At 37.6% G+C, this 17889-nt stretch overlaps 1 protein-coding gene, 1 long non-coding RNA gene and 1 pseudogene across 2 annotated transcripts; all 3 read right to left on the reverse strand.

The window, feature by feature from the left end:
* Window positions 1–1392: 1392 nt before the first annotated feature.
* Window positions 1393–8518, reverse strand: LOC126590902 (uncharacterized). Its single transcript, XR_007612190.1, has 4 exons — window positions 8260–8518; window positions 8035–8103; window positions 7151–7195; window positions 1393–7004 (listed from the first exon to the last, which is right to left on the reverse strand). It is a non-coding gene; the product is annotated as an uncharacterized LOC126590902 (long non-coding RNA).
* A 194-nt stretch (window positions 8519–8712) lies between these two features.
* On the reverse strand, window positions 8713–10981 carry LOC126590407 (uncharacterized). The gene is made up of 4 exons (XM_050255871.1): window positions 10319–10981; window positions 10127–10195; window positions 9225–9985; window positions 8713–8806 (listed from the first exon to the last, which is right to left on the reverse strand). The coding sequence occupies exons 1-4, from the start codon at window positions 10979–10981 to the stop codon at window positions 8713–8715; spliced, it is 1587 nt and encodes a 528-aa protein (XP_050111828.1).
* A 2801-nt stretch (window positions 10982–13782) lies between these two features.
* On the reverse strand, window positions 13783–17671 carry LOC126590408 ((-)-germacrene D synthase-like; annotated as a pseudogene).
* Window positions 17672–17889: the final 218 nt, after the last annotated feature.

The following is a 17889-nucleotide window of genomic DNA, read 5'->3' on the forward strand; positions in this document are numbered from 1 at the left end:
TACCATTGGTCCCTCAATCTTAATTCAACTGAAGAAATTGTCCCTTAACTATAACCCAATTGTAGCAATGGTCATTCCAACATAACTAGTTTTGACAAAAATTTTGACGTAGTTGACGAAAAGGACCATAATTACACACTTTGATAAGTTGAGAGACCCTAATTATATAAATGGTTATTCCAACATAACTTATTTTGACAAAATTTTGACGAAATTGATGAAAATGACTATAGCTACACATTTTGATAAGTTGAGAGACCAATGGTAATTGATTTTTAGTTAAGGGATCATTGCCTCAATTTCATTAAAGTTGAGGGGATCATTGTTACAATTGACTGTTTCCATGAAATTTGAATTCCACTAACAACGGTCAAATAGTTTAGGCTCGCTCTCTCCATTCACAATCACGGTCCTGCGCCGTCCGTTTACGTCTGGGAAGGTCTCGCAGCTTTGAAAGCTGAAACGGCATACATACTGTGCCTTCGCAAATAGCAAAACAGAAGCAAAAATGAGGATGGTCATGGATGAAAGAAGAAGCGCATTCGCCTGAACTTACTCTCTCTCTCCCCCCTCGAATTAAGGGTTTTTTTGGGTTGGGAAATTGGGGTTCTTGGCTTTGAAATCTTGGGTTTATTTTGCCCTTTTTGTAATTTTGAGTTCTAGTTGAAATTGGATTTACTAGGTGTAGGAATCTGGTTTGATTGACAAGAATATGGCAATTTTTCGTATTTCGATGTTGCAATCTTTATTTGTGTTCGTGTTTACCATTGTACTTCTTTTTCTTAGCCTACATATTCTTAGCAACCAAACATATCCTAATCAAACCTGAAGGTGCATTTTCTCCGTTTTGTCTTTGTAATTCATGCTGTCAAATGAGAATGCTGAGCTTTAGTAATATAATGGAATTATTAGGTTCCGCCCATGCTCTTCAAGCTAGTCAGGCTGCATATTCGAATTTCCCTGAGGATAGTATGGGCTTGAACTTCGACTTAGTAGGACCATCTTCGCCACAACTTCCATCTTCTGTCTTCAAGTCAAGAGCCAATGACTTTGTAAGCAAGAAACGGAGAGGGGAAAACCAATATTTTACATTCCACATCCCATTTTTGTTCTTGTGAATCGATTGCTGAAACTATGTTCGGTTATCATTTCAGAATCGATTGAGTTCAGTTCTATGTTTACAAGATTGGGAGTAGGGACAGGATTTAGAGCTTTACATCTTTACGGAACCCCATTACTACATTAGGATACTTGCAATCTCTTTTATTTCATGCAATTTCTATGGACCTTTAATTTGCTTGTTTACATCTTTCTTTGTTGATTGATGCAGGAAGAACGTAATCGATGTGGATCTCACATTAGAAGCCAACTCAACGTATGTGAGTTCTAGTATACTCAGAAACAAATATCGTGACATTCCCACACCTTTTTTCCTTTAATTTTCAGAAATGGTTTATAATTCAGAAAGTATATGTGATCACCAATTTCTAATTCTTCTTTTTTGGATACATTGCTTGTAGTGATGATGACTAGTTTTACCGAAGCCATCTGTAAGTACCTTTGACCCTTTGATTATGAGGCATTCTCCATTTTGATTATGATACATAAGATGTTTTATTTAGAATCTTTTTTATACATAAGATGTTTTATTTAGAATCTTTTTTTTTTTTTGCATTTTCCGAGAAATAAACAGGGGTCTAGAATTGCTTCTTGAGCAAGTTTAATAGTTATTGTAATAGTATATTACGTAGCTAGCTGTAATTTAATAGTTATAGTTATTGTAGATAGCTATGTGTATATTCCTCTCTTTCAATAGAAGACCCTTATATCCTTCTCTTTATTTCCCTTGCATCATTTTCTTCCCAAAGTTTCTTTTATTCCTCTCAGATCTTTCTCTCTGTTACTTCCTACCCATTGATTTTCCATGGACACTGTAGACTCTAGATCCTCGATGCTTATCAGGGGAGGTCTTAAATCTGATGCGCCTGTTTTCAGCAAGTCATTGTACAACCTTCAATGCCTTCACCCATAAACAACGAGGGTGCTTTTGAGGCGTTCGCGGAGTTGCATCACGATGTGTTGGGGAGCTCCCACCTCAGGCTGGGGGCGCATAGGGTGAATGTGTTTGCTGACCCATATAAAGGCAAGAAGGTGAATGTATTTAAGCCTGGGTCTCTAACTCCCCATGTTTGGCTTCATCAAAGAGGTACTAGCCCATTATCAGCTTGCCCCTATTAATCTTACCCCTACTGCCTATAAGGTTATGTACGCTTTCGAGCGCTTAAACATGATTTATGAAGCTGGGTTGGGTTTTCCTGAGTTCCAAGCCTTATATCTGTTAAAGAGCATCTTTGCAAGTTTGAGCTACTTTTTTTCCAGAGTCGCCATGCCGGATAATGGAATCAGACTTGGATTAGGAACTTGCCTAACAAAGATTATGATCATGACGTATTTCGAGTCATAGGGAATTAGAAAGGTGACGTTAAAGGCCGTCGCATTCCCGTGATACATGCGGCATCATCTGCTATTTTCGATCATGCTCGCTTTGTCAGAGTCGTGAGGGCGTATCTAATTGATTATGCCTTTACTGTCATTCCTGATATTCATAGGGACTGGTCTTGGATCATTCATCCAAAATAGGATTTTCACAACAAAATGAAGGATATTACCAGGCGATGTCTTGAAAAGGTGGTGCTTGAAAGAATTGGTGATTATTTGGATGTGAAAAAGATTAATAGAGCTGTCAAAGTTCCCAGAGATAACCAGACAGAGTCGAGGATGGCAAAGAGGAAAACTGCCACCTCTTCTCGAATAGAATGCTGGTCATCCTAGGGAAAGGTTCGGGAGGAAGTTATCGATTTATGCAAATCTTGTGGCACTACAGAAGGTGGAGCAGAGTTAATGGCAGAGCTGTTAGCAATTGAATCTTGAATCTAGACCTACAATGGCGGTTAAAAGAGGAAAAGTGGACTTGGAGTATTAAGTACCTCTAAGAAGGAAGTGACTTCACAAGACCAACAAAGTGGCCACCACCAAGTTTAAGAAAAGAAAGACAGAGTTGGTTGAGGTCGTTAATGTTGAGAAGGTTATGGAGGTCGCCGATGTTGGTAATGTTGTTGCACCTGTTGATGGGGGGACGAATCCCGTGAAGTCAATGTTGAAGTTTACTAGTATAGTAGAGTTAGAGGATGCGAGAGTGCAATCCGTCGAAGTGGACTTTCAGGCTCCGATCACTCATATCCCCGAAGTGGCACCCTAGGTCGTAGAAACTAGCAGTCTTGACAGATTAGGCACTAGAAAGTCCATGATATAGAGGCTGTTAAAAGCTAGGTTATCTTTTTCTTGGAAGGTAGTTCCTCGTCTTTCGCCCACTCTAGAGGACGGTCATCATTGATGTAATACTACCCCGGGTTTCCAGATCGAGAAATATATATTCAGTATCTTTATCCACCTTGGACTTAAGCATACAATCATCCTGGGGGTTGAGATCAAAGTCAAATTCTTTAATATTCCTCAGCAAACCCCGATTTTGATTGTTATGCAATGTTGATGGCCGGAGCAAGCAACTCTGCCCTGTAGAGCTTACGGGCAAGGTTAAAGCTCAAAACAGTATAGGAGCAAGTGTTTGTCTAGTCACCCTCAATCTCTTTTACCCCGATCGGAGTGGGATACCATATCACTTGATGGTAAGTGGAAGGGACTGCCCTTATAATATGTATCCAGTTCCACCTTAAGATCGTGTTATGAGGCGAAGACGTGTCTAAAACATAAAAGTTAATCATAGGATTGTAAAGGTCGGCAACGATCGTCAATTTAAGTCCCTAGAGTGATAGGTGTCCCTTCAAAACGCCATTAAAATCAACCAAGTTTTCTTGATGTCGCTGAGTAACCCCTTCTGCTCTATGATGTCTTTGAAGAATGGATTAACTCCGGCTCTGCCATCGATTAGGATACGACTCATCTTCGTGTGGGCTATCTGTAGAGTGTGCGTCATCGTGTAAAGTGCAAACTCGCGCCATGTCCAAATCCGAGAATATGATTATGTTACTATCAATGGGGAAAGCTTTATTGACAGAGGCCACTATCTTCGGTTTCTTGCAGGCAAGCTTCTACTCTTTTTTTGAGGTCCCTAGATACTCTTGGGCCTCATAAATGCAATTGATATGTAACGTAGCCTCTTCACAGACCTTTCATCTTCGTCGCTTTTATTCATCTGAGTCAATCTTCTGGTGTCATCTCGCTTATCTTCTTTCGCCTTCTTGGCTGTGAACTCTCAACAATGGCCATAATCAAGCAAATCCTCGATGAAATCCTTGAGGTTTATGCAATTCCTTGTTATGTGACCTCAAATTTTTTGGTAGTTACAATATTTCTTGGAATTGGGATTCGAATTCGCCATAGGACAAAGCCTTGCATGTCTCTGTGATTTCATTTACTACGTTGTTGAGGGATGTGTTCAGTAGAATGAAAAAGGATGAATCTCTGCGATGCTTTCCGCGCGGTCCGTCTACCTTGTCCGACGAGCGCAACATTGACGAAGGGCCAGACTTCAATGGTTTCCTATTCCGTTAGTATTCCTCATCTCAGATGACTATCTCTTCTGTCTTGTCAAAGCATTCTGCAGTGTGATATGCTCATACTTGGGTCTATGGAGCTTGCAACTGAGTTTAAACTTGATGGGAAGTCTCTTTTTGTATGCAGAGAAAACCCTCATGAATTCATCGCTGAGGATCTTAAAGTCGGTGATGGATTTGGAAAAGAATTATACGTACCATTTCATGGCATTTCCCTTCAACGTGGTAGGGAACATTTTGCACATTAGGGAATATAAGGCCATAGCTTTCCGGTACGACATTATATGGCATAAAGGGTCAGAGTATACCCTGAAATATTTCACCCTTGGCTGCGTGAACTTGTTTGGTGGCGGTTCCTATGCTAGAGCATCGGAGAGGGAGTCACCACCGTAGCATGATTTTATGAAGTCATTATTGAGTATCTAAAAAGTCAATTTATGAATGATTTTATGAATCTTCATTTACCTTTCTCGGTGTAGAGCATAGAAGTCGTTATTGAGTATGCAGTTAAGCAAAGTTTATGAATGATTTTATGAATCTTCATTGAAAATAAGTAAAATGTATCAAAATTTGCTAGAAAGAGAAAACTGCAAAACAACAAAGACAATCCTCAACACCTGAAGAGTACATCGATCTGCTTGATTCTTCAAACTTAATATGCCTAAATAGGATTCATGGAGTGACGGGAGGTCACACCTAATACTTTCTCAGATTGCAGGCGTTCCGATGCTTTTAAATCTACTTGTCATTCATGGTGGTGAGGGTGTAACTACGTTTTCCACCTATCCTGTTGACAACCTTCCCAAATAGGATCCATCCTTATAGAGCATTTTCCATGGGCAATGATAAAGTCCTTTCTTAGGAATACGTCTCCAATCTGGAACTATCAAATCTTGGTCATTTATTGTAGCAGGAAATGAGTTGCCGCTCGATAAGCGGCTATTTAATGACAACTTTCTCGCGTTCTTCCTTTGCCAGGTACAGGTTAGTGGCCACCTCATTGTTTTGCTCCAAATTTGGCAGTACAATGCTGATGGTTGGCATAACGACGTTGGGATGGATGATTGCCTCGGTGCCAAACGCCAAGGAGAAGATAGTTCACCATTAACTTAACATTTGCTTGTATGACACTCCCATAGGAGCTTGTCTGGCCACTTCCCTTTCTTATGTATGAAAGACTTCTTAAGGCAATCCATGATAGTCATGTTGGATGCCTCAGCTTGCTCGTTTCCCCAGGAGTATCTTGGTGTAAACATGTGATGTGGGCCGTTGTCAGTGATGGTGTAATGCAAGATTCCAAATAGGCAGATGATGTTCTTCTAGATAAATTTCTCTATGTATGTCTGGGTGATTATAATCATAGGTTTAGCCCCAACACATTTGGTGAAGTGGTCGATCGCTACGCTCATCACGTCTCTGCTCAGTAGTAGGCGGCATTGGTCCCACCGTGTCGATCGCTCACTGCATGAATGGGCAAGGGCTTGTCTGCGAATGGAGTACACTAGCAATTGTCGCACCTTCATACAAGTTTTGTAGCGACTTGATGCATGGTTAGCTAGTAGTAGCTTGATATGAGCTTTATGAGAGAATCCTACTCTAGAGTGGTTGCAACAAACGCCTTCATGGATCAAGCTCAAAACCTTCAAGTCTTCAAGAGGTGCTGCACTTTCGTGCTTCTTTCGGTAAAAAAGTTTAGCTCCCCAAGAATTAGGCCATGGGCCAAAATCCTTCAGTTAGCTAAGTCATGATGAAAACTATTGTGACTAATTCCGGGAAACTCTGGCACAAGTCGTCATGCACCCATTTACACCAGAGCAGCCAAACCCATCCACGTTTGGATATTTGGGCAGTTTACCTTCTCCCAGAGGAGAGTAAACGCTGAGAAGAGTGTAAAATATTAGTTTAACTTCTCCTGGAGGAGACTAGGCCATGAGAAGGGTGTAAAAGGTGAGTCTACCCTCTCTCGAAGGAAAGTAGACACAAATAAGGGTGTAAAAGGTCAACTTACTCTCTCTTGAAGGAGAACAACCCCTAAAAATGTGCAAAAGATTTGTTTACCCTATCTCGGATGAGAGCATGAAAGTTGTTGCTGACTATGCAATCAAGCAAAGTTTAGGAATGATTTCTCTTGAAAATAAGTGAAATGGATCAAACTTAGTGCTAAAAACTATTTAAAGAGAGGTATATACACACAGCTATCTACAATAACTATAACTTTTAAATTATAGCTAGCTACGTAATATACTAGTACATTAACTATTAAACTTGCTCAAGAAGCAATTTCAGACCCCTGTTTATTTCTCGAAAAAACGTAAAAAAAAAATTATTCTAAATAAAGCATGTTATGTATGATAATCAAAATGGAGAATGCCTCATAATCAAAGGGTCAAAGGTACTTACAGATGGCTTCGGTAAAAACAGTCACCATCCCTACAAGCAATGTATCCAAAAAAGAAGAATTAGAAATTGGTGATCACATATACCTTCTGAATTATAAACCATTTCTAAAAATTAAAGAAAAAAAAGGTGTGGGAATGTGACGATATATGTTTCTGAGTATACTAGAACCCACATACGTTGAGATGGCTTCTAATGTGAGATCCACGTTGATTGTATTCTTCCTGTATCAATCGGCAAAGAAAGATGTAAACAAGCAAACTAAAGGTCCAGAGAAATTGCATGAAATAAAAGAGATTGCAAGTATCCTAATGTAGTAATGGGGTTCTGTAAAGATGTAAAGCTCTAAATCCTTTCCCTATTCCCAACGTTGTAAACAGAGAACTGAACACAATCGATTCTGAAATGATAACAGAACGTTGTTTCAGCAATCGATTCACAAGAACAAAATGCACCATCAGGTTTGATTACTGTGTTGACTTCTAATGGGATGCGGAATGTAAAATCTTGGTTTTCCCCTCTCCGTTTCTTGCTTACAAAGTCTTTGGCTCTTGACTTAGAGACAGAAGATGGAAGTTGTGGCGAAGATGGTCCTACTAAGTCAAAGTTTACGCCCATACTATCCTCAGCGAAATTCAAATATGCAGCCTTGAGCTAGCTTGAAGAGCATTGGTGGAACCTAATAATTCCATTAAATTACTAAAACTCAGCATTCTCATATAACAGCATGAATTACAAAGACAAAATGGAGAAAATGCACCTTCAGGTTTGATTAGGATATGTTTGGTTGCTAAGAATATGTAGGCTAAGAAAAAGAAGTACAAGGGTAAACACGAACACAAATAAAGATTGCAACATCGAAATACGAAAAATTGCCATATTCTTGTCAATCAAACCAGATTCCTACACCCAATAAATCCAATTTCAATTAGAACTCAAAATTACAAAAAAGGCAAATTAAACCCAAGATTTCAAAGCCAAGAACCCCAAATTGCCAGCCCCAAATAAACCCTTAATTCGAGGAGAGAGAAAGAGTACAAGTTCGAAAGATGAAATTTTGTACCAGAAATGCCCAGTGATCGTTGCTGTTCTTGAGAGCCATATTCTTGTCGATCAAACCAGATTCCTACACCTAATAAATCCAATTTCAATTAGAACTCAAAATTACAAAACGGGCAAAATAAACCCAAGATTTCAAAGCCAAGAACCCCAATTTCCCAACCCAAAAAAAAAAACCTTAATTCGAGGGGAGAGAGAGAGAGTAAGTTCAAGGAGATGAATTTTATACCAGCAATGCCCAGCGATCGTTGCTGTTACTGAGAGCCATATTCTTGTCTCCTTCAACTTCTTTGCGCCGCTGAAAAGAACCTCCAAAAGCCTCAGGCGAATTGGCTTCTTCTTTCATCCATGACCATCCTCCATTTTTGCTTCTGTTTTGCTATTTTGGAAGGCACAGTATGTATGCCGTTTCAGCTTTCAAAGCTGCGAGACCTCCCCTGACGTAAACGGACGGCGCAGGACCGTGACGGTGAATGGAGAGAGCGAGCTTCAACTATTTGACCGTTGTTAGTGGAATTCAAATTTCCACGAAAACAAAAGGTTCTCACATTGGTAATGGGCCGGGTTCAATTTGAAGTCCGTTTCAAAACGGGGCTTTTGGGCTTAATTTTGGCACATTGTATTTTTAGAGGTTTCAAAATTATATCAATATTTGACAGCTTGTGTAAGAGACCGGATAAGACTAAAAATATAGACCCGTTTGCTTGAAGAGGTTTTTCAGTGTAAATGGAACACAACCGAATACACCAACTGTCATAATACAAGTGATCGGATACCTGAAAAAAAAAATCTCCAATCATTTACATTATTATACTTCAGAGGTACACAAAAAAATTTCTCATTTATCTTGCCAACATCATTGAACAACCTTGACATTTTATGCAGGGCCGGTCCTGAGTTTTTGGGTGCCCAGTGCGAAAGTTCAAAATGTGCCCTTTTTAATACAAAAGCATATGTTAAAAAAAAAATATTTAACGAGGGCTGGAACCCAGTTGAAGCTGGGGGGCTAGGCCCTCACGCCCAAATTATATTACCTGAGAAAATATACAACGGGGGGGACATAGTACCTAAACCCCGACAATCAAAAGTACAATCATATACAACCACTCCTAGCAAATCTCCTTCAAATTTCAACCTTTAAGAAATTGTCTTCTAGTATTTTTTGAAGCAAAATCATCAATTATATCATCATACTCCAAGTCTTCAATCTCATCCTTTTCAATGCATAAGATTGCTAATCCATTTAGCCTATCTTGAGTCATAGTGGTCCGCAAATAAGATTTTAATAATTTCAATTTTGAAAAACTTCTTTCTGCATATGCCACAGTCACAAGTACAGTCAACATTACACGATAAGCAATCAAGACATTAGGACACATGTCAATTTCTTTGACAAAGTTTGCTATTTCCATGGATGTCCAAGGGTTATTAGAGAGAAATGATTTTTCAGGTAACATCATTTGCAAAACCTGTAATTCGGAACATAAGTCGGCTCCATCTACATCCATGGTATTTCCATGTTTCAAATGTGCTTCAAGATTCATACAATTTTGTTTTAGCTCTTGATCATCTAATGAAATTAACTTCGATGCATCAAACAAGAAGCCAAAAATATATTCAAAAGCCTTTAACTGTTCAAACCTGTGTTTCAGTTGAGAAAGAGCAATATCCACTATAACAAGAAAATAATATGTTCTAAATGATTCTTCAGCAGACTGTTGTTCCCTCTCATTACCATCAACTTCATCATGATATCTTTTTCTAGGTCTATGACGTTTAGTTTGAAAAACAGGGTCAATTTCTGAATCAAGTGCAATTTCTTTAGCATCACTCATGGCAGAAGCAAAACCAGTTTCTCTATAGTTTTCGAAAAACGTAACAAGTGCTTCCAAAGCCTTTACAGCAACATCAAGACGCATGTCTTCAGATTGTAATTTTGTACTCACCATGTTAATCTTCAACAAAATGTCATACCAAATAACCAAACTTAATACAAAATCAAAACTTGAAAGTTCTCCTGATGCTAAACATTCTGCATCCCTACTCAATTGGGGATTTTCAGTAATTTCCACCAATTGAAACAAAGCATTTCTAACCTGGGCTACTTGGGACTTAATCGCTTTAACACTTTCAATGTGACTTTCCCATCGAATAGTTGACAATGACTTCAAAGTTAAACCATCAATATGTTCAAGCAAAATATTCCAACGCTTTGTAGAGTTGGAAAACATTGTATATATGCATTGACACGCTCCAAAAAAAGATTTTGCTTTAAGACATGAACTTGCCATATCACAAACTATTAAATTAAGACAATGAGAACCACATGGCATGTAAAAAGCTCTGGGATTTATGTCTAGCAATCTTTTCTGGACACCTTGGTGTTTCCCTCTCATGTTAGATCCATTATCATAACCTTGTCCTCTCACATTATCAATATCAAGATCAAGAGACTTTAGGACATCTTGCAACTCATTAAAAAGTCCTAATCCTGATGTATCTTCTACACTTAAAAACTCCATGAAATACTCCCTTATATTTATTGACCTACTTGACAAGTCAACACATCTCAAAATTAAAGTCATCTGTTCCACATGACTTGCATCAGGAGTACAATCAAGAATGACAGAAAAAAATTTGGCTTCTTTGACTTTTTTAATGATTGCGGTTTTGACTTTTGAAGCTAAAGTAGCTATCAACTCATTTTGAATTTTATGGCTCAAATAGTGATGATGAATCTCTTTATTCTCAATGAGTCGAAAATGCTCTTGCATTATTGGATCAAACTCTGCAATCATTTCAAGTAAACCTAAGAAGTTGCCATTAGAGTCTTCATAAGGTCTTTCATTTGTTCCACGAAATGCTAAATTATGTATGGCAAGACATTTCACAACAGCAATAATTCTAAGCATCACTTGTTTCCAATGATTTGTCTGTTTCTTGATTCGCATTTGAAATTCTTTGTCAATTGTCTGATTTTTTGTCAATCTACTTTTCAACTCAACCCAAGTTCTCGAATTAACGAGATGCTCTTTACTCTTTTCATATTGGTCAATCTTCTCACCAAGATTTCTCCAATCACTAATTCCATCTTTTGCTAACTCATTTTTTTGAGGCAATTGTTTTAAACAATTTACAACAAAAGCAAAAGACTTTATCCAACTCTTTTGAGTACACAAGCCATTTCCTATCATAAATTTCACCCGTTCGTAATTTTCGACCATAATAGTGTGATGAAAATTTTCTAGAGAGTTTGTCCTTAGGATACGTGAAATTAGTTTCTCGAATTGGTCCCTTTTCTATAAGTAAGTCTTTCATTTCTGCATTAAGGCTATCCCAAACTTTTGGATCATAAATGTTTAAATGGAAAATAGGTTCAGGAGATTCAATATTTTCCTCTACACCAATATGATCATCATCAACATTTAAATCCACATCACCACCATTTTCATGATCTTGAGACTCATCACCAACATTTTCCTCTAAATCATCACTATTTTCTTGGTCATTAACATCTTCCTCCACATAACCACCAATTTCATGATCATGAGACTCCCCAACAACATTTTGTGACTCTTCACCAACATCATTTTCTCTCAAATTTTCAACCAACTCATTCTTTGTAGAAAAAAATTTATTAAGAGATCCTCTTAAACTTTCGGCAATTTCGTTATCCTTTGCCTTTTTTTTCCTTTTCATATTACCAGAGAGTTGTTTCCTAAAAGACATGGCTTTGATAATTTGTTTGCAAAAATTACCTACACATGATATAACAAAAATTTCCTATTAAAATTATCATTCCAAGTCTAACACATATTATATATTATAAAAACACTAACATCTATACATCAATTAATCAAGAATTCAATTCATCAACAACAACAATTCTATACATCAATTATCATATAATTCTATGTCACTTGCAAAATTTAATTTAAATTATGAATTAATAATTCAAATTTTAAAAATTAGTTTATCAAATTACCTCAAAAGTTACTCGGGTTGGTGAATGCACAATGGCAACCGGCAGCAAGGATTGTGGCTGAGAAAGACAAAGACCTGTGGTGTGCACTGGCATGTATCTGACTGTGTGTCAGGGTTGGAAGGCTGGAATAAGCAGTGCTGACTGATGGCAGTGAGGAAAAATAACAAACGGCTGGGGAAACAAAGGGGGGGAATTGGGAAAAAGGAATTAGGGTTAGGTGGGAGGGGGGGACCGGGGAGGTCCCTTTACATTATTATTATTATATATATTTTGGTTAGGTGGGAGGGGGGGACCGGGGAGGTCCCTTTACATTATTATTATTATATATAATTTTTTTTTTTAGGCTAAAACCTGTCGGTTCAATTATATATATATATATATATATATATATATATATATATATTTTTTTTTTTAATCCTGAAACTTGGGCCTTTTCCTTTATTGTCAAATTTGGGCCTCTTGCCCTCCATTCTTTATTTTTGGGCTCTGGACAAATTTTTTTTTTATACCTAATTATTTGGATTTTTTTTTTGGTGCCCCTTTAAATTTTGGGCCCTGGACAATGGCCCTGGTTGCACTGGGGCTGGGCCGGCCCTGATTTTATGGTACCCATACATGTTGCGAGTTCATTCATGTCTACTGGGAAAAGAACGTTGTGACGGACGGCCTTGCCAATTGAAGTTATTACATGAATCTTGGGTATCATTGTTTTGAGAATCCACCTGAATGGATTGGAACTCATTTATTTGATGATTTGATCAGAGTCTTCAGGACTCGAACTATTTGTAATAATTTATGGGGTAATTACATTCTGCAACCTTAAGTTTGAGTACAACTGCAAACTCATACATCACCCTTAAAACATTGTAATGTCATACACAAACTTTCTATTTCATTGCAATTTCATACATCCATCCCAATTTTTGTTATTTCCTCCATTATTTGCCTATTTGGAAGTCGTGGACCCCACATATTTGTGCCATGTGGATAAAAAATTACTTTAAATGTTAAAAATTAGAAAATCTCATTTATGGAAAAAAAATATATAAAAAAATAAGGAACGCTTACTGGATCTCCCATTCTCATTGTCCACCGAGAGTAAATATGCAGGTCATGAAAACGTGTCTCAAAATGTGTGTCTAAAATGGTGTCCCCCCAATTCTAACTCTTTATATAGAGAGATAATTAGATATAACTCCAAAAACATAATCAATTATTATGGCACTGTCTATCCCGCTCCTTCAACGGCGGAGCGAGATTCCCAACAAATTGTACAGATTTGTGCCGTCAAAGTTGTTTGGAGACTTGCAACCGAGTTCCTAGATTAGAAAAATCTACCCTTACAGCGTGGAGAATGTCTTAGCTTTTATGACATCCAAGGGCTATGAAGAAATTTCAAAGTGAAGTAAGGGCAACATCACCGGCTACAAAACAAACATAACAGAAGATGTTGGAATGCACTACTTCAAATCACTCTAGAAGTAAAACTCAGACTATTAAGCATCTTCCCTTTTTATAGATAGTATATGTAGAGAACAAACTGACAATCCAAATCATTTTATTCAAGCATTTATACACACACACACACACACACACACACACACACACACACACACACACATATATATAATTAATTTCAACAAGAAGAAACACTGTCTTTCGAAACTAACTTGAGAGGACTTGCTGCTCCTTGTTTTACTACAGGGCCTTCGGAGACCACATTATTTATCGGCTTATAGCAAAGACCATAATTTTTAGTTGGCTTAATTATATGGGCACGGGATCGACAAACAAAGGAACAATGGAATCCTTAAGCACTAGTTCGGCATGAGTAAAGCCATCTTCATACTTGTATATAACTACATTTGTACGTGCAAGATTGAGAATTCGCAACAGAAGGGGCCTAGGAATGGTGGGAATCAGCCATTCTTCGTTTATGTCCTTCCATGCATCAGTCACCTGTTTGGTGAATTCGAGTGTTGTTTCTTCTTCTGTGGCACCATGTTAGGTCATGTAGCATTCCACAGCCGATGCAATATGTCCTCTCTTTTGCTCAAACTACATATACATACATATATGCATGAATTTTAAGGTTAAAAGAGCTTTTTAACTGTTAGATCTTGATTTGTGTGTGTGTGTGTTTTTATATATCAAGGATCTAAAGTGAAAAACTTAAATCCCCCAGAGTATCCAATGCTCCGGATGCTATAGAAAATCCCATGTGATTGTTTGTCTAAGTACAAAATATTGTTTTATGAAAAGAAAAAGTTGAGAATAAAAATACTTTAGTCTACGAGTAATGTTATTCGTACTATATTTACTAATGAGCATCTCAACTAAAGATGGATCTCACATATATGGGTGAGTTGCTTCTCTATTATTGAGTAATGTATTCAGTAAATATTCTACAAATATCTAGCATTACTCTAAGTATATTACTCATATATCACTAGTATATATGCGTTTATAGATATTAGTATAGGTACGAACCTTGTGGGATTTCATGTCATCCATGAGTCTGCCAAGTAGTAATAAAGCGTGAAAACTCTTAGAGTCATTGAAAATCCAGTCCAAGGAGCCTTTTATCACAATATCTGCCATTCCAGCAAATGACACGACTGATAGCAGAAAGTAGGACGTGGTAAGTGCTACTGACATATATTCATCCATTTTTGGTGTGTAATTTTGGTGCAACCATTTGGCTTTCTCGAAGTAAGCTCGAACCAGAACCTTCATCTGTGAAATCAACACGCAGTCTCTAGTTAATTACTTTCCGTATGTAATCTGATGATAATACAATTACAACATTATTTTTCATGATCAATTAAATTTGTTAATAAACAAGATTAATTTAATGGTGTAGTGGTATTCATATAATTAACTTATTATGTGCTTTAAGCTCAAATCTCACACCCCTGACTCTATATCATGAGTTTTGGTAACTTTCACGGTAGTGGTACAAGTGTGACACTGAAAGTCAATGAAGTATGGTGAGTCATTGAGACTCCCAGAAGCAATATGAGATTTGAACATAAAAAGTAAAAAAACCACAACAGGCCTTTTGAGCAATTATTATGAGGCACTAAAACGTGGTATGATCAATTCATTTATATCATGATAATACTTTGATATGTTCTTGCTACTATAATATACGCATATATTCACTTTTAACACCTTATTATAATATGAAGTGAATGTGCTCAGTTGAAAATATTAAAAAGTTTTACTGCTTCTGTCGCATAATGAATGCCATATAACTTCCCCTCTTTTGTAAGCTTTTCTTCGATTTCAATATGTTCATCCAACATAGCTTGATAACAGACTTTCATATACTCCGACAGTTGGTCCATGACTGAGATATCCCACCTGCAGGTGATTAAAAAAAATTAGTAAGACCTTCTCGAGTGATGATTATATTTTGAATCAGTGTTTAACTAAACTTGTAGTATTAGTATGAAATTAAAAGGATAATTGACTGTATTAATATATAATCTATGAACCTTTCAACAGCTTTAGTAAACAGTTCTAGTTCTGCATATATTCCATACGCATCATAAATGTCATCAATAGTGGTAATCATAGCAATAGCTTTGCAGAATATTCTCCTAGCAAAGTAACGCTCCGGCTCGAAGAAGACTCCCAATGCCCAAAAGTAGCATTCAACCACTCTATTTCTTATAAAAGGTAATTTGTTTACAAAGTCCAAATCCTTCCACCACCTGCCAATTAATAAATAATAATAATGGAATTAGTCAATCCAATTATTATTTATTGTAACTTTTATGTGTAAAGAGTGATGCTATATTTAGACACACGAACACACTTACTAATAATATATGTAGCCATAGAGAATAACAGGGCATAGTTTGATTAGTGTCAACAAATGTATTATAGTTTTATGTGTCCAAATAGCGTTATTCACACACATTTATCTTCACTATTGTAAGAACTGACATGTCACTACAAGAAAACAGCCACTAAACAAGTGCGATTTCTGTGCTTTTTCTTGTAGCGTGTATATGGCTTGTGGACGCAATCAGAGTTAACCTTGTAATTTCACTTAATTCTTTCTGATGGACTTGCTGCAACAGATTGAAGTCCAACTTTGCAAAAGTTAGGAGAGTTTGATTTACTGAATGACCACGTTCTTCATAAATAGACAAGTAACTCCTTGCTTCTAGCCTAGTGAAGCCCTTCCGAAATGGTTGATACAAGGCATGAGTTACTTGTTTCGAAAGTAACGAACTTAAACGGTGCGCTTCAATCGACGATTCAAGATGAGTGGTGGTGAAAGTTAGTGCTTCATCTAGCAAGTCCTCTCCGTGAACTCTAACATGTGCGGCTTCGAACAAGCTTAATAGCCCTACTGCATCAGTTGCAAGTGATTCCTTGAATTTTCCATGGACGTCCTTGAACTTATTGAACATGTCTGCTAGCTCCACCAAATACACGTGTTAACGTAAACAAAATTAGGGAAAATCCAAAGTTATAAACATTATTAATTAACAAACCATGACCACAGAGAGAAAACTGACCACATGAAACCTTAAAACCTTGTTGTCTAACCAACCGAAAACGGACAGCGGTGGAGTAAAGGTCATCATCATTTTCTCCGCCATCACCTTCATGATAGCTCTTGTGAATTTGCTGCAAAACTTCCTCAATCTCATTTTCGAAACGGCGGGAGACACCTAATTGCTAAACGTTGTTGATTATGTTCAATTTTTCGGAAGGCATTGATGGAGCCATTACCATCCTCTTCACTTTCTCTTTCAGTTCTTGGACATCTTTCTCAAGTTTTGTATCTATTTCCTACGTAAACAAATTAAAAGGATGTTAAGAAAAGTATGATGTTCAAGCATGGTGTATGAAAATTAAAAGTACTTATCAAAATTAATCTACAATAACAAAGTATTTATTCTAAATGTAAGTCGCAGCTATTAACAGCCCATTATTAATTAGCATTATTAGGCATAATTTTCTGTTGGAAAATTATTTATTATTTTATTATTGCTTATGGTTTTCTTGTGGATCAAGGATATTAGAGTTTCTTACCCGTCAAGGATTAGGGTTTTGCTTTAGTTTTCATTATATATAGTAGTGATTGTATTATTTTATTTCATTAAGTCATTTGCAATGTAGCATCTTGGGATGTAGCCGTCATGGCAATCTTTCGTTCACTTAATAAAATTATATTAGTTTATAGTTAGTTTGTTCGTTTGTTAATCACGCACTCTGATATTCAACTTGATATTAAAGCAGGTTTGATCATTCAGGGTTGAATCTGTTCTTGGTAGCTAGTTTGTTTGTCTTGTCACGTTCCTCTTCTTCTTTGTGGTTTGTCGTAGTGCCCTAGTTAGGGTTTTGTTGCTTAAAAAAAGGATGAGAAAAAAAAAATTGAATCTGTTTGCTGCATCATGTCATCGTCTTCTTCTACACTCAGAACAACTGCCACAAACCCGCATCACCATCCACGCATGCTGATCTGCAGAACCATCCACCACCGCTGCGGTCCCGACAATCGATCACCGCCGCTGATTGTGTCTAACATGCTTGTTCCCTGCATGCTTTCTTGCTTGCCTGAATCAGGAACACAAACCACCACGACCTGCCGCTGCTGCCTGACCAACCTTCTGCCCTGTCGCCGCTTGACCATTGCACCAGACCATCACCATCCCGCTGCACCATACCCTGCACCGTGACATCCCCATCCGTTCTCTGCTTCACCCATCATCCTATCCACCTACCCAGGCCACGACTCCTGTATCTTGAACCGTGAAGCCGCTATCTATTGCGTCCTTGCTGAAAAGACTGCAACTACACCTCAGAGTCTGAGTTTGGAGTGTTGGTCTGCACTTGTTTTTGCGTCTAGTT

Source organism: Malus sylvestris, chromosome 11 (genome assembly GCF_916048215.2).
Source record: "Malus sylvestris chromosome 11, drMalSylv7.2, whole genome shotgun sequence".
Classification (NCBI taxonomy): domain Eukaryota; kingdom Viridiplantae; phylum Streptophyta; class Magnoliopsida; order Rosales; family Rosaceae; genus Malus; species Malus sylvestris.

Bases quoted from the DNA above. Each gene is read 5' to 3' on its own strand.
- LOC126590407 (XM_050255871.1), bottom strand. From the start codon at position 10,981: ATGCGAATCAAGAAACAGACAAATCATTGGAAACAAGTGATGCTTAGA. The intron at 9,986-10,126 runs GTTAGAAATGCT...ATTTTGTTGAAG, and splicing joins TTAAGTCCCAAGTAGCCCAG to ATTAACATGGTGAGTACAAA. The intron at 8,807-9,224 runs GTATGATGATAT...TTTTTTTTTCAG, and splicing joins GATGAGATTGAAGACTTGGA to GTATCCGATCACTTGTATTA.